This window comes from Gossypium hirsutum, chromosome A07 (assembly GCF_007990345.1).
Source record: "Gossypium hirsutum isolate 1008001.06 chromosome A07, Gossypium_hirsutum_v2.1, whole genome shotgun sequence".
NCBI classification, from domain to species: domain Eukaryota; kingdom Viridiplantae; phylum Streptophyta; class Magnoliopsida; order Malvales; family Malvaceae; genus Gossypium; species Gossypium hirsutum.
The window spans coordinates 22801787-22826983 of record NC_053430.1 but is presented as its reverse complement, the minus strand read 5'-3'; the positions used below and the strand labels follow the sequence as shown (position 1 = coordinate 22826983).

Below are 25197 nucleotides of genomic sequence, written 5' to 3'. Positions count from 1 at the left end.
TAATTCTTAATGCATAAAACATCTGTTAATAAATATCAGAACTGATGCATAAAATTTTTAATGTAGATAAAACTACTAGACAAAATGAGTGCACGAGGTATCCGTGAACGTGGTATTCGAGGCCGAGGTAGAGGTCGTAGGGGGCTCGAGCTGAGTCATCATCTCTGCGCAGCATGCCGAATCTAGACACTAGTGAGACACCGGTGTTACCTGCTACTGAGACTGGGTCTCAGAATCATTCGGTTGGGGATGACGCACTGTCCTAAGCCATGCTGAGGATATTTGAGAGGGTCGCTGGGCCTAATTCTTGATATAGGGGTCGAAGGTCGGTAACTGAATTTTGGGGTGTCATAGGAGTCACCCCTAATGTGGCTGAGTAATGGTTGGAGGCCACGAAGAGAATTATGAATGACCTGGACTGTACCCTTGAGCAAAAATTAAAGGGTGCAATGTCCTTGCTTCGCGACGAAGCATATAAGTGGTGGTTAACGGTTAATGAGGGTACTCAGCCTGACCATATGACTTAGGACTTCTTTAAGACTACCTTCCATAGTAAGTATGTAGGAGCGAGTTATGTGGATGCTTGCAAGCATGAGTTTTTGAACCTCACACAAGGTGATCGATCTGTGGCCAAATATGAGGTTAAATTTCTAAGGCTGAGTCATTATGCTCGAGGTATAGTGGCATCGGAGTATGAGAGATGTGTTAGGTTTGAGGATGGTAAAAAGGATAATCTAAGGGTTCTGATAGCTCCACAGAGGGAGTGTGAGTTTGCGATTCTGGTAAAGAAGGAAAAGACTGCTGAGGATGTTAAGTGCACGGAGTGCTATAACAAGGACCGTGAGAAAAGTAAGAATAAGAGGGATTCGGAGCCCTTGAGTGGCCTAAGAAAAAGGTCTAATCTGATGGGCTAATTAAAGTGGGGGGCCCCTGTTTTTTCTGTTGTTACTCCTACTGGGTTAATGTCGTGCATTAATTGTGGTAGACGCCAGCCGAGTGAGTGTTGGAGGAGGATTGGAGCCTATTTGAGATGTGGGTCCCCTGAGCACCGCATTCGGGAGTGTATGTTGAGGGCTGATCAGGTGTCAACTCCGATATCAGGTCCTGCATAGCCATAGAGAGTAGTTCTGCAACCACCTAGAGGCCATTGTCAGGCTAGGAGTGGTAATGGTATGGGCCAAGGATAGAGAGCACCAGGCCGAGGTGCTGGGAAGACAGAGGTGAGGCAGCCTACTTTGGTTTATGCTACATGTTGCTAAAAGGACAGAGATACTCCTGACGTCATCACCGGTACGTTCTTTATTTTTGATGTACCTTACCTTACTTTGTTAGACATAGGGTCTACTCACTCATACATAGCTAGTAATGTATCTGAGACTTTGGGGATTTCAGTGGAGAGTACTACGATTGAGGTCACTGTATCGAGTCTGTTAGGGTAGTCAATTCGGGTTAGTAAACTCTATAGGGATGTAAATTTAGTGGTGCAAGGAACTATTTTTCTAGCGGATTTGATGGAGCTTCCGTTTGGGGAGTTTGATATAATTTTGGGAATGGACTGGTTGGTCAAGCACCGGGTTAGTCTGGATTATACGACTAAGAGGGTCGTTCTGAGAACTGAGGTGGATGATGAAGTGGTTGTGATTGGAGAACGTCGGGATTATTTGTCTAATATGATCTTCGAGCTTGTAGCAGAGAAATTGGTTCGAAAATGGTATGAGGCGTACTTGGTTTATGTTAGTGTTTTTGCTTCTGGGGACTCTTTGATTAGGGATATCAGAATTGTGAGGGATTTTCTGGATGTTTTTCCTGAGGAGTTACCGGGATTACCCCCTAATCGAGAAGTGGAGTTTGGGATTGAGCTTCTTCCTAATACAGTTTCCGTATCCATCGCCCCCTATCGTATAGCACCGAATGAGCTTATAGAGCTTAAGGCTCAACTACAAGGGTTGTTGGATCGTGGTTTCATTCATCCTAGTGTGTCTCCGTGGTGAGCACCAGTTTTGTTTGTTAAGAAGAAGGATGGGACCATGAGGAAGTGCATTGATTACTGACAGCTGAATAAGTTAACCGTGAAGAGCAAGTATCCGCTTCTGAGGATTGACGACTTGTTTGATCAGTTCAGAGGGGCTTTTGTGTTTTTGAAGATCAATCTGCGTTATCATCAGTTGAAGGTCAAAGAGGCTGATATATATAAGACTACATTTAGGACTCGTTATGGGCATTACAAGTTCCTAATTATGCCTTTTGGGTTGACGAATGCTCCAGCCGCATTCATGGATCTGATGAACCGTGTGTTTCAACCTTATTTGGATCAGTTCATCATAGTCTTCATCGACGACATTCTGGTATACTCTAAGACTGAGGATGAGCATGATGAGCATCTTAGAGTAGTGCTTCAAATACTCTGAGAAAAGCGGCTCTACGCTAAGTTGAGCAAGTGTGAATTCTGGTTGCGAGAGGTAACTTTTCTGAGGCATATGGTTTCTACTGAGGGGATTTATGTTGATCCTCATAAAATTAAGGTTGTTCTAGATTGAAAATAGCCTAAGAACGTATCTGAGATCCGTAGCTTTCTGGGTTTGGCGGGGTATTATCGACGATTTGTTGAGGGATTCTCTGTGATTGCCACGCCATTGACTAAGCTCTTGCGTAAGGATGTAGCTATTGTCTGGACTGATGTACAGCAAGAGAGCTTTGAGAAGCTCAAGTCTGTTTTGACTCAGGCTCCTATTTTGATAAAGCTTGAGTCTAGAAATGAGTTTGTGGTGTATAGTGATGTTTCACATGTTGGTCTGGGTTGTGTTCTAATGCAGGATGGTAATGTTGTGGTTTATGCATCTCGTCAGTTTAATACATACGAGGGGAACTATCTGACACATGATCTCGAGTTGGCAGCCGTGGCTTTTGCACTGAAAATTTAGAGGCACTATCTGTATGGTGAGAGGTGTATCATCTACACCGATCACAAGAGTCTCAAGTATCTCATTACTCAGAAGGAGTTGAACCTTAGATAGCGTCGATGGATTGAGCTGCTTAAGGACTACGATTACATGATAGAGTATCATCCAAGTAAAGCCAATGTGGTGGTTGATGCTCTAAATCATAAGGCGATGTCTGATTTGAGGGAGATGTTTGCACCAATTAGTCTGTTTGATGATGGGAGTCTGTTAGCCAAGTTACAGCTTAAGTCAACTTGGATTGAGTAGATTCGAGATAAACTGTTGGGGATGAGTCTCTGGGTTTATAGTTTCAACAGGTTGAGAGTGGCAGCACTTCAGATTTTGGACTAAATAGTGATGGGGTACTCTATTTTCGTAGTCAAATTTGTGTACCAAACGATGAGGATCTGAGGCAGTATATTCTAAGAGAGGCGCATTCATTAGAAATTGCACGAGGCTCTAGGTTCAAGGTTGGACTTTAGTACTGCATTCTATCCTTAGACCGATGATCAATCCGAGAAGGTGATTCAGATACTGGAGGATATGCTTCGGAGTTGTGTGATCGACTTCCGAGGTAGTTGGGAAGATTATCTACCGTTAGCTGAGTTCACCTACAACAACAGTTTCCAAGCTAGTATTCAGATGGCACCTTATGAGGCTCTGTATGGTCGTAAGTGTCGTACACATTTTTGTTGGAGTGAGTTGGGCGAATGTCAAGTTTTGGGTCCTAAATTGGTTTCTGAGACAAAAGATAAAGTTTGATTGATTCGAAATTGTCTGAAAACGGCTTTTGATAGACATAAATTGTATGCATATTTGAAGAGGCGTGAGATTGAGTATTCTGTGGGGGACTTCATGTTTCTTAAGGTTTCTTCATTGAAGAATATATTGAGGTTTGGTCGTAGGGGCAAACTAAGCCCTAGATTTATTAGGCTGTACCGGATTTTGAAGCGTGTGGGACCAATTGCCTATCAGTTGGAGTTACTCCTTGAACTGGACCATATTCATGATGTGTTTTACGTCTCGATGTTAAGATGGTACTGATCTAATCCATCTCACATAGTCTCCGTTGAGGATATCGAGGTTAGGCCGAACTTAACCTTTGAGAAGGAACCGATTCAGATTCTGGATCACAATGTCAAGGTTCTGAGAAGGAATTTCATTCCATCAGTGAATATGCTGTAGAAGAATCATAGCACTGAGGAAGCCACGTGGAAGCCTGAGGACTCGATGCATCAACAGTATTGATAAACGGTAATTTATACATATTTTTACCCCATGCTTAACGCATTTTATGGATGATTTCCTATTAGAATTGGTGAATTCGATGCTCCTAATGCTTTGATTTCATGTTTTATAATTAGGAGAGCATAGGAGAGCGAAAGAAACGAGAAACGGGCCAAAAACGGAGAAAATGGGCCAAAGTACAAAATCAACACTGCTTGGACCTCCTCACACGGGCAGACCACACGGCCGTGTCAATTTGGCAGGCTTGAGCACGGTCTAATGTAATCGAACACAAGAGTGTCCCTGCCGAGCCCAAGTTGAGTCCAATTCGACAAAGGCTAATTTTGAGGGCTTTTAGGCATTCTAAAGCCTATAAATACACCCTAGAGGAGGAAGAAAATAGGACACAGAATAGGGAGTAAAGAATTACTCCAAGGAAGCCGATTGATCCAGCTCAGAAGTCAGATTCATCATCAAGACTGAAGATCTCCCCTCAATTTCCCTTCAAGAGTTTTGGGTTTTCTTTATGTTTTGTATTCTTTATTATTCTGGGATGTTTTCTTATTTAGTTATGAACTAAAACCCCTAAATACCTAAGGGGAATGAAACCTAAGACGAATCTTGTTATTATTTTCTGAATTGTACGATAAATATTTAACTTGTTCTTAATTATGTGTTCTTAATTCTTGTTTTGGTATCTCAAGATACTGATTCAAGAAAAGCTCTTATTCAGAGGAGGAATAGAACCTGTCTAAGAGTACATTTGTCATAATTAAGCGGAGTTGTTTGCGCGCCTAGACATAGGGTGACAAGATTTTGCCAGATTAGGGTGAAACCTAATAAGAGGATCCATAGATTGAGTTAATGTAACCCTAGGGTGTTAATTAGAGAAAGGTCTCAATTATTCAATCTAGGTCTTAATTCAATCGATTTTCCCCAAAAGCAATTCCCCAATTCTATTTTCTGTGAGTTCTTAGTTTAGATAATTAGTTAGTTAAAACAAAACCTCTTTATTCTTAGGCTAGATAATAAAAAGACAGTCATTACTAGTACTTTTAGTTCCTTTGGGTTAGACAATCCAGTCTTGCTAGAACTATACTATTGTTCAATAGGTACACTTGCCTACATCGCAATAATAGTTAGTATCAAGAATTATTAATTATAAATATTTAAAACCTATCACGAAATCACGCGATCAAGTTTTTTGCGCCGTTTCCGGGGAACTAAGATATTAGGAACGCTCAATTTTTATTACTTTAGCCATTTATTTTTCTTGCAAATTAATTTTATTTCTTTTATTATTATTTATTAATTTACTTTTTCTTTCTTTTGGCAGGTTTTTATAGTTTATGACTAGAAGAAACCCGTCAGGACCACTACTTTTCGACGAAGAAATCGATCACACAGTTTACAGAAACCAAAGAGAAATAAGGCGGAGCTTAAGATACACAGAGAACAAGCAAGAGGACGATACTCAACCCCCAATCGAGGAGATGGCTGAAAACCAAGACAATCAGCTACCTCCTGTAATTGCGGTTAATCAAAATCCTGCTCCACGCACTATGTATGATTATGCTAAACCTTCTTTAATAGGAACTGAGTCGAGCATAGTTAGACCTGCTGTAGCTGCAAATACTTTTGAACTGAAACCTAACACTATTCAAATGATACAACAATTTGTTCAGTTTGACGGTTTGCAAGATGAGGATCCCAACGCTAAACCTTAAACTCTAAACCCTAAACCCTAAACCCTACGATACATTTAAAATCAATGGCATTTCTTATGATGCCATTCGTCTTCGGTTGTTTCCCTTTTCATTAAGGAACAAAGATAAATAGTGGTTGAACTCGTTACCACGAGGGTCAATTACTACTTGCAAACAAATGACCGTAAAATTTTTACTAAAATATTTTTCACCGGCTAAAATGGCTAAATTACGTAATAATATCTCTTCTTTTGTGCAGATGGATTTAGAAACACTGTACGATGCATGAGAGAGATCCAAAGACTTACTGAGAAGGTGCCCTCACCATGGGTTACCGCTTTGGCTACAGGTTCAAACGTTCTATAATGGCCTGAATCATTCGACTCGACAAATGGTTGACGCAGCTGCTGGCAGAACCATCAATAATAAAACACCTTAAAATGCCTATGAGTTTATAGAGGAGATGTCACTGAATAACTATCATTGGCTAGTCATGAGGACTAAGCCAACTAAAACAGCAGTGTTTATAACGTCGATTCAGTTACTATGCTGTCAAACTAGATAGAACTTCTAAATAAAAAGATTGCTGGCTTACTTGGTTCTACTCAGGTACAACCAGTAATGAGGTGCGATACGAATGGAGGAGGAGCATGCACAGAGTATCAACCCTTCAACCCTAGCATCGAGGAGGAACAAGTCCAATATATGGGTAACAATAACTCTCGATCCCAAAGTAACTCATATAGTAACACTTACAATGCAGGTTGGAGGAACCACCCCAATTTCTCGTGGGGCGGTCAAGGAAATCAAAGATCACAACATCCTCCAGGTTTTCAACAACCACCCTATCAACAAGAAAAGAAGCCGAACCTTAAAGGGATGCTTTCAAAGTTTATATCGATGTGAGAAACCCATTTTCAGAACACCGAGACAGCACTTAAGAATCAACAAGCATCGATCCAAGGGCTCGAAACTCAGATAGGCCAGCTTTCCAAACTAATCTCCGAACGACCACAAGGTAGTTTACCAAGTAATACCGAACCTAATCCAAGGGAACAGCTCAACGCAATTAATATTCAAAATGACAAATGAGTCGTTGAGCCTGAACCAGAACTGAGGCAAGAAATTGTGGTAAGCAAAGGCCAAGGTGAGGTAGGTCATAATAAAAACAAATCGGTGAATACTGAGTATAAACCTCGTGTGCCATACCCCAACGCTACAAGAAAAGACCGCTCAGATGAACAATTTGGTAAATTCCTTAAACTCTTAAAAAAATTATACATTAACTTACCGTTTATTGAAGCTCTATCACAGACGCCAAACGCAATGAAATTTTTGAAGGAGTTTTTAGTAAATAAGCAGAAGTTGGACGAGGCGTCGCATGTGGAGCTAAACGCAGTGTGCTCAGCTATTCTGCAAGATAAGCTCCTGAACAAATTAAAAGATCCAGGGAGTTTTACAATTCCTTGCTTAATTGGTAGACTAGATGTTAATAATGCATTAGCTGATTTAGGGGCTAGTATTAACGTCATGCCCTACAAAATGTTTAAACAACTAGGTCTTGGGAAACCCAAACAGACTAGGATGAGCATTCAATTAGCAGATAAAACTATAAGATTCCCTAGGGGTATTATTGAATATGTGCTAGTTAAAATTGATAAATTCATATTTCCCGTGGACTTCATTGTTCTAGACATAGAAGAGGATAGCAACACCCCTCTAATTCTAGGAAGGCCTTTCTTAGAAACTGCTAAAATAATTATTCATGTTGGCACAGGTGAACTCACACTCCGTGTGGGAGACGAAACAATCACTCTTCAAGCTCGCAATTCTGGCAACACATCGAAAATTGAAGGTGATCGTTCAACCCATTCTACTAAAACTGATAATAGCGTACACCCTACTTTGCAGGAAATGAGTCTGAAGGAAGCACATGAGTCATTCTCAAACAATCATAGAGGACCTAATCATAAAGAAAACAGACTGCAAATAGAGGAGCTAGATGAATGGTGGACACATAAACCGAAAACACACGAAAAACCGAAATTATTCCAGAACAAGCTCGATACCTTTCCAAATCAACTTAAGGTTGGAGATAAAGTCTTATTAGATGCCGTAGATCCTCACATTGTCACTGCCAAATCGAATGAAGAAATCCCTCTTACGGTACTTAGTATTTTTCCATTCAGTACAGTTGAGGTAAGTCACCCCAAGTTCGGAACGTTTAAGGTAAACAACACCCATTTAAAACCTTATTTTGATGAGATTAATTGCAGGAATGAGGAGTATAAACTCCTCAAACCACCATGATCATTCAACGGAGAGGTAAGTCGAGCTTAGGCTATAAATAAGCATTTCTCGGGAGGCAACTCGAGCACTAACTGTATTAACATCTTTAAAATTTAGTCTTCAACATCTAACTTACAAACGAAGCTCTTGAATACAGGTTTTCCATAGAGACACGACCAAGCACACGGGCGTGCTTGGGCCGTGTGAAAATAGGGCAACGATTTTTCCAAACACGGGCTACGATAAAAAACCACGAACGTGCGACACGGTAGTGGTCGAACCTGCCAAAACAACATGGGCGTACGACACGCCCGTGTGGAAGAACTGTGTGCGAAGCTGTTAAAACAGCACGGGCGTGCGACACGCCCATGTCTAGCGCCCATGGTCGAACCTGTTAGATTGACACGGGCGTGGGTCTATCAACATGGGCGTGGAAGAAGCGAACAACGCCAGACACGGCCGTGTGACACGGCTGTGTACTAAATGTCAGAGGCGCCCAAATTTAAAATTTGCGAATTGCACGGGCACAGATTGAGGAACACGGGCGTGTTACCTAGCCGTATGCCCCGAAAACCTATAAATACCTTGCACTATTCACTTTCTTCCCCATTCAAAAACCCTAACCCTAGCCTCTAGAAGTCCACACGGCCTCTCTGCCATGCCCGTGCGCAGCTCCCAACTTCATTCTCGACGCCCAATCTCTTCCCTTTAACATTTGTTTACTCCTTTCTCTTTTATTTCACTGATTTATAATGCTATTTATCATAGTAATCTATATTCTTCATGTTATTTTCATCTTTCTATCACACAAATCTCATTTATAGAAAAAGTTATCATCTTTTTCATGTTCAAATCCTTACTCATTACATGATTTCTCTACTCCATTTAATTAGTTAGAAGTGAATATCCATGGTTAGGATAGTTGAAATAATCATACCTTTTGTGTTGACATTTCTATCCATTCATATAGTATGTTGCATTCCATCCTTTTCCATTTTTACTTATATCACCATGCTAGTGCTACAAAATTTTGCCATGGAACTTATTGTTTTAAGTTAGTTTTAGTAGTTGTGGCCTGAAATTATGATTTTTATTAAAAATTTGTCTTCGTTTTACTCTGACCACTCATCAAGATGACTTGATGATTCTAATTGTAGGTGCCATGTCGTCTTCACGTGGTAAAAAGGTCGTTGTCCCTGCTTCAAAGAAAAGGAAGGGAGTGTCATCTTCCGCAGGTCCCGACCTTTAATTGCGGGCCACTGTATCGACTAGTGATCGCGTGATTTCGTGATAAGTTTTAAATATTTATAATTACTCGTTCTCGAAACTAACTATTATCGCGATGTAGGAAAGTGTACCTATCGAACAGTAGTATAGTTTTAGCAAGACCGAATTGTCAAACCCAAAGGAACTAAAAGTAGTAGTAATGACTGTCTTTTTATTATCTAGCCTAAGAATAAAGAAGTTTTTGTTTTAACTAACTAATTATCTAAACTAAGAACTCACAAAGAATAGAGTTGGGGAATTGATTTTGGGGAAAATCGATTGACTTAAGACAATACCTAAGGAAAAATCCACCTAGACTTTACTTGTTATTCTGGCTCCGAATCGGACGATTTATTTATTCAACTTGTTTCGTAGAGATCTCTAAGTTATTTTATTATCCCTATTCAAGACTAATAACGTCTAATCCCTAGATTGAATATTGAGACTTTTCTCTAATTAACACCTTAAGGTTGCATTAACTCGATCTATGGATCCCCTTACTAGGTCTCACCCTAATCCGGCAAAATATTGTCACCCTATGTCTAGGCGCGCAATCAACTCCGCTTAATTATGACAAATGTACTCTTAGACAGGGTCTATTCCTCCTTTGAATAAGAGTTTATCTTGAATCAGTAACCTGGGATATCAAAACAAGAATTAAGAACACATAATTAAGAACAAGTTAAATATTTATCATACAATTCAGAAAATAATAACAAGATTCGTCTTAGGTTTCATTCCCCTTAAGTATTTAGGCGTTTTAGTTCATAACTAAATAAGAAAACATCCCAGAATGATAAAGAATACAAAACATAAAGAAAACCCAAAACTCCTAAAGGGAAATTGAGGAGAGATCTTCAGTCTTGATGATGAATCGGGCTTCTGAGATGGATCAATCGGCTTCTTTGGAGTAATTCCTTACCCCTTACTCCCTGTATCTCTTTTTCTTCCTCCTCTAGGGTGTATTTATAGGCTTTAGAATGCCTAAGAGCCTTCAAAATTAGCCTCTTCTGAATTGGACTCAACTTGGGCTCGGCAGGGACACGCCCGTGTGACACACCCGTGTTCGATTACTTCAGGCCGTGCTCGAGCCTGCCAAATTGCCATGGTCGTGTGATCTGCCCATGTGAGGAGGTCCAGGCCATGTTGATTTTGTACTTTGGCTCATTTTCTCCGTTTTTGGCTCGTTTCTCGTTCCTTTTTCTCTTCTATGCTCTCCTAAGTATAAAACATGAAATTAAAGCATTAGGAGCATCAAATTCACCAATTCTAATGGAAAATCATCCATAAAATATGTTAAACATGGGGTAAAAATATGTATAAATTACAGTTTATCAAATACCCCCACACTTAAGCATTTGCTTGTCTTCAAGCAAAATTCTCAACTCAAAAATAAATTCTTCTCAACTTATAATTTCTATCGATAATATCTCAAAGTAATCCATAGGTAATCATACATTGAGAATTCAATTAAAAGAACATCACAGTTTCAATCATTCCAAGTTGAGCCTTTTATTCGAAAACATAGGTGTCTCCCCTCATCAAGTAATTACCTTTGATTCAGAATATCACAGAGTTTTACATCCACACTAAAGATTCACTCAAATCACTCGAGGCATTTAAGGACAATAAATGAAGCACTTAATAATCAATAATGAAAGTCATTACCATAGGCTTGCGTGAAAATAAAATATCCACCACTATAATTTAAGATGATACATCAATCAAAAGGTCTTTAGGGGGTTGTAATGAGGCTTGGTTAGGGGTGTGGTCACAAGCTGAAAGAAAGGGTTAGAATCGAGATCAAATTGATAAATTACCTAACTAGAAAAATAGCTAGTTATCAATTGCGTACAACAGAGCTTTTCTCAGAATATGGAATTTAACTTTACTAAAGCTTACAAACAGAAGATCACTACTAATATGTATACATGTTTTCTTTTTTTAAGAACAAGTTAAATAACATAGACTAAATAAAAGAAAACATAGCTAAGCAACTTTTTCAACTCAGATCTCGACAAAAATAAGGATCAAATTAATTTGGGGGATTTCAACAATAATGGGTTAATAGTTAATATTGAAGGTAAATTAAGGAATGGCTTGTTAGGCTCAAGGGGGTTAGGTAGGCTTTTCATTGCATGAGTGGGTTAATCCTAGGTGCCTTTCTCATTTTGAGATATCAAATCACATAGTGTGGTCTTGACATGCATAATCAAGCAAGTTCTAGAATAACAATTCAATACTGATGCACTCAAAGCAATAATAAAAGTGAGCCTGAAAAAATTAATAGGTGCTCAAAAGGCTCAAAAATCTCACAAAAATTTTGGCTTTTTTATGTTTAAAACTTGTAAATTCCGACTCAAAATAATACCTAAACTTTGGGGAAACAACCTAAGATTTTAATTTCTTAAAAATCAACTCATCATGCTTGATTCTTTAATATCTTAAAGTTTAAACAATCAATGCCTAATTGCCTATATTTTAATTCAAGATATATCAATCAAAATCATAAATCAATTAAAATTTATCCTAAATATGATATGAAAGCTTTTCAAGAGAATAAGGCAATCATTCAGGGATTTTTCTGATAATGAAATAAATATCCCCCACGCTTAAGACGTACATTGTCCTCAATGTACAAAGATAGATATTAGAGTATAAGAATAAGAGAGGGAGAGAAGTGAAACTTCCTGTATGATGGATTCCTCGAACTGGAGTTTCGGAGAGTAATCGGTTCGAGAGTGGAAGAGGATACTCCGACGGTCGTAGAGGTTCATTAGTCCATAAGTCCTGCGCCAAAAGAATATTATATCTAGTGGTAGGTATGGTTGTGGTCGAGCAAGACATGGCAGTCATGGAGAACCTTTCCTGGTGGAGTTTTAGTTCCTATGTGATGATGAGCTTAAGAGCTCTATATAACTGTGATAAAATTAGGAACTTTTTAGGAGATATTAGGAGGAATAATTACTCATAAAGAAATAACCGAATTTAATAATTAAAAATAAAATTCTAAAATCTAACCAAAATAAAAAGTAGTTTTAATAAAAAATAAAAAAAAATAAAATTATAAATAAATGTTTTTAAACATCTTCATCGCTGGATGGTTAGCGAGGTGGGACTAGCGATGAGATGTGAAGGTGCTAACAAATCTGCTATAGAGTAGCATCAATGTTGTCAAATCGTTGAAAACACTGTTGCTCGAATCGAGTGAGGCGCTCAGAGATGTCAGCATATGAAGCCGCCGCAAGAACTGGACGAGAGGATGGTGGTGGCTGAGTTGGTGGGTCCTTGTGCTGAGTCAGTAGATTGGGCGAGATGATACTGGGGAAGGTAAGTTTCTCGGCGTCTCTCAATCATCCTCATACTAAGCATGCTCGAGATGCCTTGTGGAGACATCTAGTTGTTGAGAGTGAGGGATGATTCTTGGGCCGCGGTATTCAGGAGCCCGAAGTGTCGCGCCAGTCGAGTCACGTAGGGGCCAATGGAGATGACCCCCTTCCGATGCCGCTCCGTCTGGTGCTAAATCGTGAGGGCGATGAAATAGGTGAGGTCGATGACATGCCCGTGCGACATACACCATAATAAATAGGCGTTGTGAGTGTTGACGACACCAATGCTCTCTCGCCTCCCTGTAATCGTGTGAGCCAAAATAGCGTGTAGGTACCTCAGGGAAGGTGGGTGAACTGATGCCTTAGAGTGGCTAGGATTGTAGGAGGCCGCGCCAGAGGCCAAAGTGTCCAGTACTTCGAGGGGGAGAAGTGTATGTGGCAACTGAGAGTGTCTAAATCATTCTCCTCCTTGAACTCCTCTGTATATAAACCCAGTGTAGCACCAAACTCTGGGACGCTTAGCTGGCGGATTAATCCACCTAGGCAAAATTGGACCGTGTCGGGATCATCGTAGTTCGTCATTACGGTCTGAAGATGGAACGTCGAGCATAGTTCCATCGTAAGCACAATGTATGTTGGCTCGATGATCCCAAAGAATAGCTCCCAAGGGTTAGTGGTTAGGAGGGCCTGAATCGCATCAGCCAACTAAACTTATTCTACGGTAGCTCAGTCGATGCAGCGGCCCGCAATTAAAGGTCGAGCCCTAAGGATTTGGAAAAGTTCTTCCTGGGGCCCCTGGGGGAACTGAATGAGAGGGTGACAAATTTCTGTGGTTGGACCCGCGGAGGATGACGCTCCCTTCCTCTTATTCAAAGCAGGTACAACGGCCTTCTTTCCTCGTGAAGACGACATTAAAAGCCTATAAGATAAAGAATAATAATAGATAAATGAATAATAATAATAGGTAAACAAATTTGAAGAAGTAAAAAGTCATGAATTTGAACTAACTTATTTTAGCGAAGATTACTGATATAAAGCAAACTTAGCCATAATAACAATGAGAATGAGAATAGAAATGTAATGGGTATGAGGTTTTCCTAATCTTGATTTAACACGGAATGTATGATAACTAATCTTATGAACGCAAACTAAATGATAGACATTGGCATGGTAATAGCATGAGAATAAGTATAGTAATGTCATGACTAACCTAAGAATGCAAATTAAATGATAGAATAATGAGCAAAATAAAAAATAGGTCAAAAGATATGAAGTTTATGTTGATACTAAGCATTAAAAATAAGTAAAACAGAAGTGAAAGGAGTAAACAAATGCTAGGGAAGAGAGATTGAGCGTCAATATGGAGTGGGAAGCGGCGCACGGGCGTGGCAGGGAGGCAGTGATAGAATAATGAGCAAAATAAAAAATAGGTCAAAAGATATGAAGTTTATTTTGACACTAAGCATTAAAAATAAGTAAAACAGAAGTGAAAGGAGTAAACAAACGCTAGGGAAGAGAGATTGAGCATCAAAATGGAGTGGGAAGCGGCGCACGGGCGTGGCAGTGAGGCAGTGTGAACTTGCAGTGGCTAGGGTTAGGGTTTTTGAATGGGGAAGAAAGTGAATAGTGCAGGGTATTTATAGATTTTGGGCCACACGGCCAGGTCACATGCCCGTGTTCCCCAATTTATGCCCGTGTGTTTCACGTTTTTCCTATTTGGGCGCGTCTAAAATTTGTTCCACGCCTGTGTACCTTAGGTATGTGGGTTCGTACGGTCGTGCCATACGGCCGTGTCTGGCATTGTTCGCTTCTCCCACGCTCATATATGCAAGCCTCACGCCCGTGTCAATCTAATAGGTTCGACCACAGGTATTAAACACGGGTGTGTCGCACGCCCCGTGTTGTTTTGGCGGGCTCGACCATAGCCATGTTGCATGGCCGTGGTGTTTTATCGTAGCCCATGTTTGGGAAATCCTTGCCCTATTTTTACACGGCCATAAGCACGCTCGTGTGCTTGGTCGTGTCTCTGTGGAAAAACTGTACTCAAGAGCTCTGTTAGTAAGTTAGATGTTGAAGACTAAATTTTAAAGAAGTTAATACAGTTAGTGCTCGGGCTTGTTTATAGTCTAAGCTAGACTTACCTTTCTGTTGAATGATCATGGTGGTTTGAGGAGTTTATACTCCTCATTCCTGCTATCAATCTCATTAAAATAAGGTTTTAAACGGGTGGTGTTTACCTTAAAAGTGCTGAACTTGGGATGACTCACCTCGACCGTACCGAATGGGAAAATTGTGAGTACCATAAGAGAGATTTCTTCATTCAGTGTGGTAGTGACAATGTGGGGATCTACAGCATCTAATAAGACTCTATCTCCAACCTTAAGTTGAATTGGAAAGGTATTGAGCTCGTTTTGTCGGAGATTCGGTTTGTCTGGTGTTCTCGATTTATGCGTCCACCATTCATCTAGCTCCTCGATTTGTAGCCTTCGATCTTCCTGAATAGGTCCTCTATTATTGTTTTAGAATGGCTCATGTACTTCTTTCAGGCTCATTTCCTACAAAGAAAGTTGTACTATATTGTCAGTTTTAGTAGAATGGGTTAAACGATCACCTTTAATTTCCGACGTGTTTCCAGAATTGCGAGCTTGAAGAGTGATTACTTAATCTCCCACACGGAGTGTGAGTTCACCTGTGCCAACATCAATAATTGTTTTAGCAGTTGCTAAAAAGGGCCTTCCTAAAATTAAAGGAGTGTTGCTATCCTGCCCTATGTCTAGAACAATAAAGTCAACGGGAAATATAAATTTATTAATTTTAACTAGCACATCTTCAATAATACCTCTAGGGAATCTTATAGTTTTATCTGCTAATTGAATGTTCATCCTAGTCTATTTGGGTTTCCCGAGACCTAGTTGCTTAAACATTTTGTAGGGCATGACGTTAATACTAGCCCCTAAATCAGCTAATGCATTATTAACATCTAAACTACCAATTAAGCAAGGAATCGTAAAACTCCCTAGATCTTTTAGTTTGTTTGGTAGCTTATTTTGCAGAATAATTTAGCTCCACATGCGACGCCTCGTCCAACTTCCGCTTATTTGCTAAAAGCTCCTTCAAAAATTTCATTGTGTTTGACATCTGCGACAGGGCTTCAACAAACGGTAAGTTAATGTGTAATTTTTTTAAGAGTTTAAGGAATTTACCAAATTGTTCATCTGAGCGGTCTTTTCTTGTAGCGTTGGGGTATGGCATACAAGGTTTATATTTGACTTTCACTGAATTGTTTTTATCATGACTTACCTCACCTTGACCTCTGCTTACCAAAGTTTCTTGACTCGATTCTGGTTCAGGCTCAACGACTCCTTCGTCGTCTTAAATATTAATTGCGTTGAGTTGTTCCCTTGGGTTAGGTTCGGTTTACTGGGCAAACTACCTTGTGGTCGTTCAGAGATTAGTTTGGAAAGCTTGCCTATCTGAGTTTCGAGCCCTTGGATCGATGCTTGTTGATTCTTAAGTGCTGTCTCGATGTTCTAAAAATAGGTTTCTGACATTGATATAAACTTTGAAATCATCTCTTTAAGGTTCAGCTTTTTTTCTTGTTGGTAGGGTGGTTGTTGGTAGCCTGGAGGTGGTCTCTAATTTCCTTGACCGCCCCTCGAAAAATTGAGGTGGTTCCTCCAACTTGCATTGTAAGTGTTACTATATAGAATGTTTTGAGGTCGAGGATTATTACTCATGTAATTTAGTTGGTCGTTATCCATGTTATGGCCATAAGGTTGGTATTCTGAGTGGCTTGTTCCACCTCCACTTGCTTCGCACTGTATCACTGGGTGAACCTGCGAAGAACTATGAAAACCATCAATTTTCTTATTCAAGAGTTCTACCTGATTAGAGAGCATGGTAACTGAATCAAAGTTATAAAAGTCGACTGTTTTCGTTGGCTTTGTCCTCATGACTTGCCACTGATAGTTATTCAGTGACATCTCTTCTATAAACTCATAAACATCTTCAGGTGTTTTATTATTGATAGTTCTGCCAGTAGCTGCGTCAATCATTTACCGAGTCGGAGGATTCAGGCCATTATGGAATGTTTGAACTTGGAGCCAAAGCGGTAACCCATGATGGGGACACCTTCTCAAAAGATCCTTGTATCTCTCCCATGCATCTTAAAGTGTTTCTAAATCCATCTGCACAAAAGAAGAGATATCATTACGTAATTTAGCCGTTTTAGCCGGCGGAAAATATTTTAGTAAAAATTTTTCTGTCATTTGTTCCCAAGTAGTAATTGACCCTCGTGGTAACGAGTTCAACCACTGTTTAGCTTTGTTCCTAAATGAAAAAGGGAATAGTTGAAGGCGAATAGCATTATCAGAAACACCATTAATTTTAAATGTATCGCATAGTTCCAAGAAGTTGGCTAAATGAGCGTTAGGATCCTCATCCTGCAAACCATCAAATTGAACAAATTGATGTATCATTTGAATAGTGTTAGGTTTTAATTCAAAAGTATTTGCAGCTATAGCAAGTCTAACTATGCTTGATTCAGTTCCTGTTAAAGAAGGTTTAGCATACTCATACATAGTGTGTGGAGCAGGATTTTGATTAACCGCAATTGCAGGAGGCAGCTGATTGCCTTTGCTTTTAGCCATCTCTTCGGTTGGGGATTGAGTATTGTCTTCTTGCTCGTTCTCTGTGTATCGTAAGCTTCGCCTTATTTCTCTTTGATTTCTATGAACTGTACGATCTATTTCTTCGTCAAAAAGTAATGGTCCTGACGGGTTTCTTCTAGTCATAAACTATAAAAACCTGCCAAGAGAAAGAAAGTAAGTTAATAAGTAATAATAATAATAAAATTAAATTGCAAGGAAAATAAATGGCTAAAGTAATAAAAATTGAGCATTCCTAATATCTTAGCTCCCCGGCAACGGCGCCAAAAACTTGATCGCGTGATTTTGTGATAGGTTTTAAATATTTATAATTACTTGTTCTTGAAACTAACTATTATCGCGATGTAGGCAAGTGTACCTATCGAACAGTAGAATAGTTTTAGCAAGACCGGATTGTCGAACCCAAAGGATCTAAAAGTACTAGTAATGACTGTCTTTTTATTATCTAGCCTAAAAATAAAGAGATTTTTATTTTAACTAACTAATTATCTAAACTAAGAACTCACAGGGAATAGAATTGGGGAATTGCTTTTGGGGAAAATCGATTGACTTAAGACAATACCTAAGGAAAAATCCACCTAGACTTTACTTGTTATTCTTGCTCCGAATCGGACGATTTATTAATTCAACTTGTTCTGTAAAGATCCCTAAGTTATGTCATTATCCCTATTCAAGATAATAACGTCTAATCCCTGGATTGAATAATTGAGACTTTTCTCTAATTAACACCCTAGGGTTACATTAACTCGATCTATGGATCCCCTTATTAGGTTTCACCCTAATCCGGCACAATCTTGTCACCCTATGTCTAGGTGCACAATCAACTCCGCTTAATTATGACAAATGTACTCTTAGACAAGGTCTATTCCTCCTCTGAATAAGAGCTTATCTTGAATCAGTATCTTGGGATATCAAAATAAGAATTAAGAACACATAATTAAGAACAAGTTAAATATTTATCATACAATTCAGAAAATAATAACAAAATTCGTCTTAGGTTTCATTCTCCTTAGGTATTAAGGGGTTTTAGTTCATAACTAAATAAGAAAACATCTCAGAATGATAAAAAATACAAAACATAAAGAAAACCCAAAACTCCTAAAGGGAAATTGAGGAGAGATCTTCAGTCTTGATGATGAATCCGGCTTCTGAGATGGATCAATCGGTTTCCTTGGAGTAATTCCTTACCCCCTACTCCCTGTGTCTCTTTTTCTTCCTCCTTTAGGGTGTATTTATAGGCTTTAGAATGCCTAAGAGCCCTCAAAATTAGCCTTTTCTGAATTGGACTCAACTTGGGCTCGGCAGGGACACCCCCGTGTGACACGCCCGTGTTCGATTACTTCAGGCCGTGCTCGAGCCTGCCAAATTGACACGACCGTGTGATTTGCCCGTGTGAGGAGGTCCAGGCCGTGTTGATTTCGTACTTTGGCCTATTTTCTCCATTTTTGGCTTGTTTCTCGTTCCTTTTGCTCTCCTATGCTATCCTAAGTATAAAACATGAAATTAAAGCATTAGGAGCATCGAATTCACCAATTCTAATGGAAAATCATCCATAAAATGCGTTAAGCATAGGGTAAAAATATGTATAAATTACGGTTTATCAACTGGGCTGTCGTAGAACAAGTTCACTTGGCTGATGCAATTTGGGCCCTCTTAACCACCGAGCCTCGGGTACTTTTCTTTGGGATCATCGAGTCGACGTATCTCGAGCTCACGATGGAATTATGCTCCACATATCATTTTCAGACCGTGATGATGAACTACGATGATCCCGGCACGGTGCAATTTTTCCTGGGCAGATTAGTCCGCCAACTCAGCGTCTCAGAATTCAGTATGGCACTGGGTTTATATACGAAGGAGTTCAAGGAGGAGAATGACTTAGATACTCTCAACTGCCATATCCATCATTCTCCTTCACGGTGCTAGGACGCACTAGTACCAGGCGTGGCCACCTACAATCCTAGCCACTCCAAGGCATCGGCTCTCCCTCCATCTCTGAGGTACCTACACGCTATTTTGGCTCATACGATAACAGGAAGGAGAGAGAGTACTGGCGTCATCAATACTCACGACGCCTACTTTCTATGGTGTATGTCGTACGGGCACGTTACCAACCTTGCATATTTTATCGCCCTCGCGATGCAGCACCAGACGGAGCGGCATAGGAAGGGGTTCATCTTCATTGGCCCCTATGTTACTCGGTTGGCTCGACACTTCGGGTTCCTCAGCACCGTGGCCCAAGAATCATCTCTTACCCTCATCGGCCAGATGTCTCCACAAGGCATCTCAAGCATGCTTAGTATGAGGATGATCGAGAGGCGCCGAGGAACCTACCCTCCCCAATATTGTCTCGCCCATTCAACCACCGAGGAGGCCTACGAGGACATTCCTGATGATGTCCCTCCACAATACGAGGACCCACCGACTCAGCCACCACCACACTCTCATCCAGTTCATGCGGCGGCTTCATATGCTGACATCTCTAAGCGCCTCACTCGATTTGAGCAGTAGTGTTTTCAATGATTTAACAACATTGATGCTACTCTATAGCAGATCTATCAACACCTCCATATCTCATCGCCAGTCCCACCTCACGAACCATCCAGCGATGAAAATGTTTAAAAACATTTATTTATTAATTTATGTTTTTAATTTTTATTAAAACTACTTTTTTATTTTTATTAGATTTTAGAATTTTATTTTTAATTATCAATTTCGGCTATTCCTTTATGAGTAATTATTCTTCCTAATATTCCCTAAAAAGTTCCTGATTTTATCACAGTTATATAGAGCTCTTAAGCTCATCATCGCATAGGAACTAAAAAACTCCACTAGGAAAGGTTCTCCGCGACTGTCATGTCCTGATCGACCACGACCATAGCTACCACTAGATATAATATTCTTTTGGCACAAGACTTATGGACTAATGAACCTCTACGACCACCGGAGTATCCTCATCCACTCTTGAACCGATTACTCTAAAAAACTCCAGTTCGAGGAATTCATCATACAAGAAGTTTCACTTCTCTCCCTATCTTATTTTTATATTCTAATATCTATCTTTGTACATTGAGGACAATGTACATCTTGAGTGTAGGGGGTATTCATTTCATTATCAGAAAAATCCCTGAATGACTGTCTTGATCTCTTGAAAAGCTCTCATATTATATTTAGGATAAATTTTGATTGATTTATGACGCTGATTGATATATCTTGAATTAAAACATAGGCATTTATGCATTGATTGTTTAAACTTCAAGACATTAGAGAATCAAGCATGATAAGTTGATTTTTAAGAATTTAAAATCTTAGGTTGTTTCCCCAAAGTTTAGGTATTACTTTGAGTAAGAATTCATAAGTTTTAAACATCAAAAAGCTATAATTTTTGTGAGATTTTTGAGCCTTTTGAGCATCTATTAATTCTTTCATGCTCACATTTATTATTGCTTTGAGAGCGTCAGTATTGAACTGTTATTCTAGAACTTGCTTGATTATGCATGTCAAGACTACACTATTTGATTTGATATGTCAAAATGATTAAAGCACTTAGATTAACCCACTCATGCCATGAAAAGCCTACCTCCACGATTAACCCCTAGTAAACCCCCTTAAGCCTAACAAGCCATTTCTTGTATTACCCTTAATATTAACCTTTAACCCATTATTGTTGAAATCCTTTAAATTAATTTGAGCCCTATTTTTTGTCGATATTTGAATTGAAATAGTTGCTTAGCTATGTTTTATTTTACTTTGTAATTTAACTTGTTCTTAAAAAAAAATGTATGCATATTAGTAGTAATGATCTTTTGAGCTAAAAAAAATTAAATTCCATTTTCTGAGAAGAAGCTCTGTTGTACGCAAGTGATGAGTAACTCTTTTCTAGTTAGGAAACTTTTCAATTTGATCTCGATTCTAACCTTTTTCTTTTAGCTTGTGACCACACCCCTTAACCAAGCCTCATTACAACCCTCTAAAGACCTTTTGATTGATGTATCATCTTATTTTATAGTGGTGGAGATTTGATTTTCATGCAAGCCTATGGTAATGACTTTTCATTCTTGACTATTGAGTGCTTCATTTATTGTCCTTAAACACCTCGAGTGATTTGAGCAAATCTTTAGTGAGGATGTGAAACTGTGATATTCTGAATCAAAGGTAACTACATAAATGAGGGGAGACACCTATGTTTGCATGATTAAATACTCAACTTGGAATGTTCGAAACTTTTATGTTCTTTTAGTTGAATTCTCAATGTATGATTACCTATGGATTATTTTGAGATATTATCGATAGAAATTATAAGTTGAGAAGAATTTATTTTAATTATGAGTTGAGGATTTTGCTTGAGGATAAGCAAATGCTTAAGTGTGGGGGTTTTGATAAATCGTAATTTATACATATTTTTACCCCATGTTTAACGCATTTTATGGATGATTTTCCATTAGAATTGGTGAATTCGATGCTCCTAATGCTTTGATTTCATGTTTTATACTTAAGAGAGCATAGGAGAGCGAAAGGAACGAGAAACGGGCCAAAAACGGAGAAAATGGGCCAAAGTATGAAATCAACACGGCCTGGACCTCCTCACACAGGTAGACCACACGGCCGTGTCAATTTGGCAGGCTCGAGCACGGCCTGAAGTAATCGAACACAGGCGTGTCACATGGGCATGTCCCTATCGAGCCCAAGTTGAGTCCAATTCGGCAAAGCTAATTTTGAGGGTTCTTAGGCATTTTAAAGCCTATAAATACACACTAGAGGAGAAAGAAAAAGGGACACAAAATAGGGAGTAAGGAATTACTCCAAGAAAGTTGATTGATCCATCTCAGAAGTCGAATTCATCATCAAGACTGAAGATCTCCCCTCAATTTCCCTTCAGGAGTTTTGGGTTTTCTTTATGTTTTGTATTCTTTATTATTCTGAGATTTTTTCTTATTTAGTTATGAACTAAAACCCCTAAATACCTAAGGGGAATGAAACCTAAGACGAATCTTGTTATTATCTTCTGAATTGTACGATAAATATTTAACTTGTTCTTAATTATGAGTTCTTAGTTCTTAGTTTGATATCTCAGGATACTGATCCAAGATAAGCTTTTATTCAGAGGAGGAATAGACCCTGTCTAAGAGTACATTTGTCATAATTAAGCGATGTTGTTTGTGCGCCTAGACATAGGGTGACAAGATTTTACCAGATTAGGGTGAAACGTAATAAGGGGATCCATAGATCGAGTTAATGCAACCCTAGGGTGTTAATTAGAGAAAGATCTCACTTATTCAATCTAGGGATTAGACGTTATTAGTCTTGAATAGGAATAATTACATAACTTAGGGATCTCTACGGAACAAGTTAAATGAATAAATCATCCGATTCGGGGCCAGAATAACAAGTACAGTCTAAGTGGATTTTTCCTTAGGTATTGTCTTAATTCAATCGATTTTCCCCAAAAGCAATTCTCTAATTCTATTTTCTGTGAGTTCTTAGTTTTAGATAATTAGTTAGTTAAAGCAAAACCTTTTTATTCTTAGGTTAGATAATAAAAAAGACAGTCATTACTAGTACTTTTAGTTCCTTTGGGTTAGACAATCCGGTCTTGCTAGAACTATACTACTGTTCGGTAGGTACACTTGCCTACATTGCAATAATAGTTAGTATCAAGAACGATTAATTATAAATATTTAAAACCTACCACGAAATCACGCGATCAAGTATCCTCATCTGTTCTGATTAAGTAAATTTTAAGGTCGAAATTTTTTTAAAGGGTAAAGTTGTAAGGCCCCATATTTTTTATGTTTGTTTCTGTTAAATGTTGACACAACTGTGTATCTACTTCAGTGGTTAAGTGTTCTAGGTGTGTGTGTGAGGTCCCAAGTTCAAGCCTTACCATTAGCAATTTTTGTTATTTCTGGAATTAATCTCTATCTCTGTTCAGTGGGCTTATATAAAGTTGTCTGTTAAACCATATCAGAATGACCTTGCTGGTTCAAGTGGTAAAGGAACTGGTGTGTTAGAGGTCTTGTGTTCGAACCTCTTCTTTAGCAAGAGAGTTTTTTTTTTTTTTTGCTCTAGTGACTAATAGAGTTTCAGTTTAATTAGAAATCTGAGTAATGGGATTAAGGGTAAAGCTTGATTCCTCAAAAATCTCTCTGGGAAAACAAACTGACATTTCATCTTTCTCATTCCTCTATTTTCTCCTTTTCCTTCTCTTCTATTTTTTTCCTTTGTTTTCTGCGCCATCTTCTTATTTTCTGAATTACGGTTCCCCTGTTCACGAAATTCGTTCGCATTGGTAAATGGAGGTGGCTTTTTTGTTCGAGTAGGGAGGTTTCTTTTAGAGTCGTTAGAACGGATCCTCTTTTCTGATTGGTAACAACTTGTGTTTAGTAGCAGCTAATCGAGAAGATCGTGACTACTCTCTTGTAGATTCATAGTTAATCGTTTGAGGAGTTTGAGTAAGCGTGAAACGTCTGAATCAGACTCTTGTTAGTTTTGTGATTTCAGATTATCACGATTTAAGTGACTAATTGGGGTTTTAATTGATCAATTTTAGGTTTCAAGAGGCTCGGGATCTTTTTAGCATCAAAATCGTACCAGGTGTGCACCAAAAACACAGAAAAACAAGGTTCAAAGAAACTTGAAAATCACCACTGCCGATGCCATCCGGCCGTGTGGTAGGTTGTGTACGATGACACGACCGTGTGATCGATGAAGGCCAGGTTGTAGGCAAGAAACGACAGTGTGATGGTTGGAGTGTGGCAGTGTGGGCTACACGGACTAGATCGAATTCGGCGTATGGGCCACACGGGCGCGTGGGCTCATATGGGCACGTCACACGGGCGTATGATAATTGGGCCAGCCCGTGTGTTGCACACGAGGTAGGCCAATCTGGGCGTGTGGGCCCAGACGGGCAGACCACACAGGCATGTGGGCCAATTGTATTAAAATTTTTCGTAGGGTCGCACGGGTCGTCCTAATCGAATGTGGGCCTATCGAAGGGTCGGTAAAGGCTACTAAACCCTAAAACTATGTGTTATGCTAGACTGATGTACTATTCTGAGCTTGTCTATGCCATGCATATCTATTATCTGTTTATATACGCATTTTAAGTATGTACTATCTGTAATACTTTATGTATGTTACTGTTATTCGAGTGGAATTGTTATACTGGTGGAAGTGTTTTGAAAGGCAGTTTTGCCTATTATCTGGCAGCATGGTTGCACTATATCTGTTATTTACCGCATCGGTACTATATAGTGTGTAGGGTTGGGTGGGTGTTTTAAACCCCACATAGTGTGTAGGGATGGCCGAAGATGGTGTGTAGAGGATGGTGGTAGGATTCTGTTATCTGATTTCTGATTCTGATCTGTATATCTATATCTGATATGGGCTTAGGCCCGAATCTGCATATGTATCTGTAATGGGCTTAGGCCTGCATTTGTATCTAACTGATACTGATATTCTGTTTGTGTGCATGTTGAATTCTGTGGGGTTACATACTGAGTTTACGTAAACTCACTCCTCTCTGTTTATTCTGTATAGGTAATCCACAGTCTTAGGCGGATCGGTGCAACAGAGCCTCTCGGTGACCACATGTTCGAACTGGTGATGATTACGTTATAATTTTTATGTTCGATTTATTCTAGGTTATATTTTTGTAATACGGACTTTACAGACTGTTTTATTTTTATTCGGGTTAGACTACACTTTATGATTCTAAAACGATGAAACACGATAACTCGAATTTTATCAAAAGCAATGGTTTTCTAAAAACAAC

General features: G+C 39.2%; 1 protein-coding gene and 2 non-coding genes across 3 annotated transcripts; 2 read left to right on the top strand and 1 right to left on the bottom strand.

Moving 5' to 3' along the window:
- Positions 1-404: 404 nt before the first annotated feature.
- Positions 405-1112, top strand: LOC107955892 (uncharacterized). The gene is made up of 3 exons (XM_016891676.1): positions 405-501; positions 565-895; positions 986-1112. The coding sequence occupies exons 1-3, from the start codon at positions 405-407 to the stop codon at positions 1110-1112; spliced, it is 555 nt and encodes a 184-aa protein (XP_016747165.1).
- A 4986-nt stretch (positions 1113-6098) lies between these two features.
- LOC121203861 (small nucleolar RNA R71) lies at positions 6099-6205 on the bottom strand. Its single transcript, XR_005898796.1, has one exon. It is a non-coding gene; the product is annotated as a small nucleolar RNA R71 (small nucleolar RNA).
- Positions 6206-16869: 10664 nt separating this feature from the next.
- On the top strand, positions 16870-16976 carry LOC121204164 (small nucleolar RNA R71). Its single transcript, XR_005899093.1, has one exon. It is a non-coding gene; the product is annotated as a small nucleolar RNA R71 (small nucleolar RNA).
- Positions 16977-25197: the final 8221 nt, after the last annotated feature.

What these genes read in the sequence shown, in the direction of transcription:
- LOC107955892 (XM_016891676.1), top strand. Translation starts at nt 405, where the DNA reads ATGAATGACCTGGACTGTACCCTTGAGCAAAAATTAAAGGGTGCAATG. An exon ending in GTGGTTAACGGTTAATGAGG is followed by an intron (nt 502 to 564) that starts GTACTCAGCCTG and finishes GTAAGTATGTAG; the next exon opens with GAGCGAGTTATGTGGATGCT. An exon ending in TTGAGTGGCCTAAGAAAAAG is followed by an intron (nt 896 to 985) that starts GTCTAATCTGAT and finishes TAATTGTGGTAG; the next exon opens with ACGCCAGCCGAGTGAGTGTT.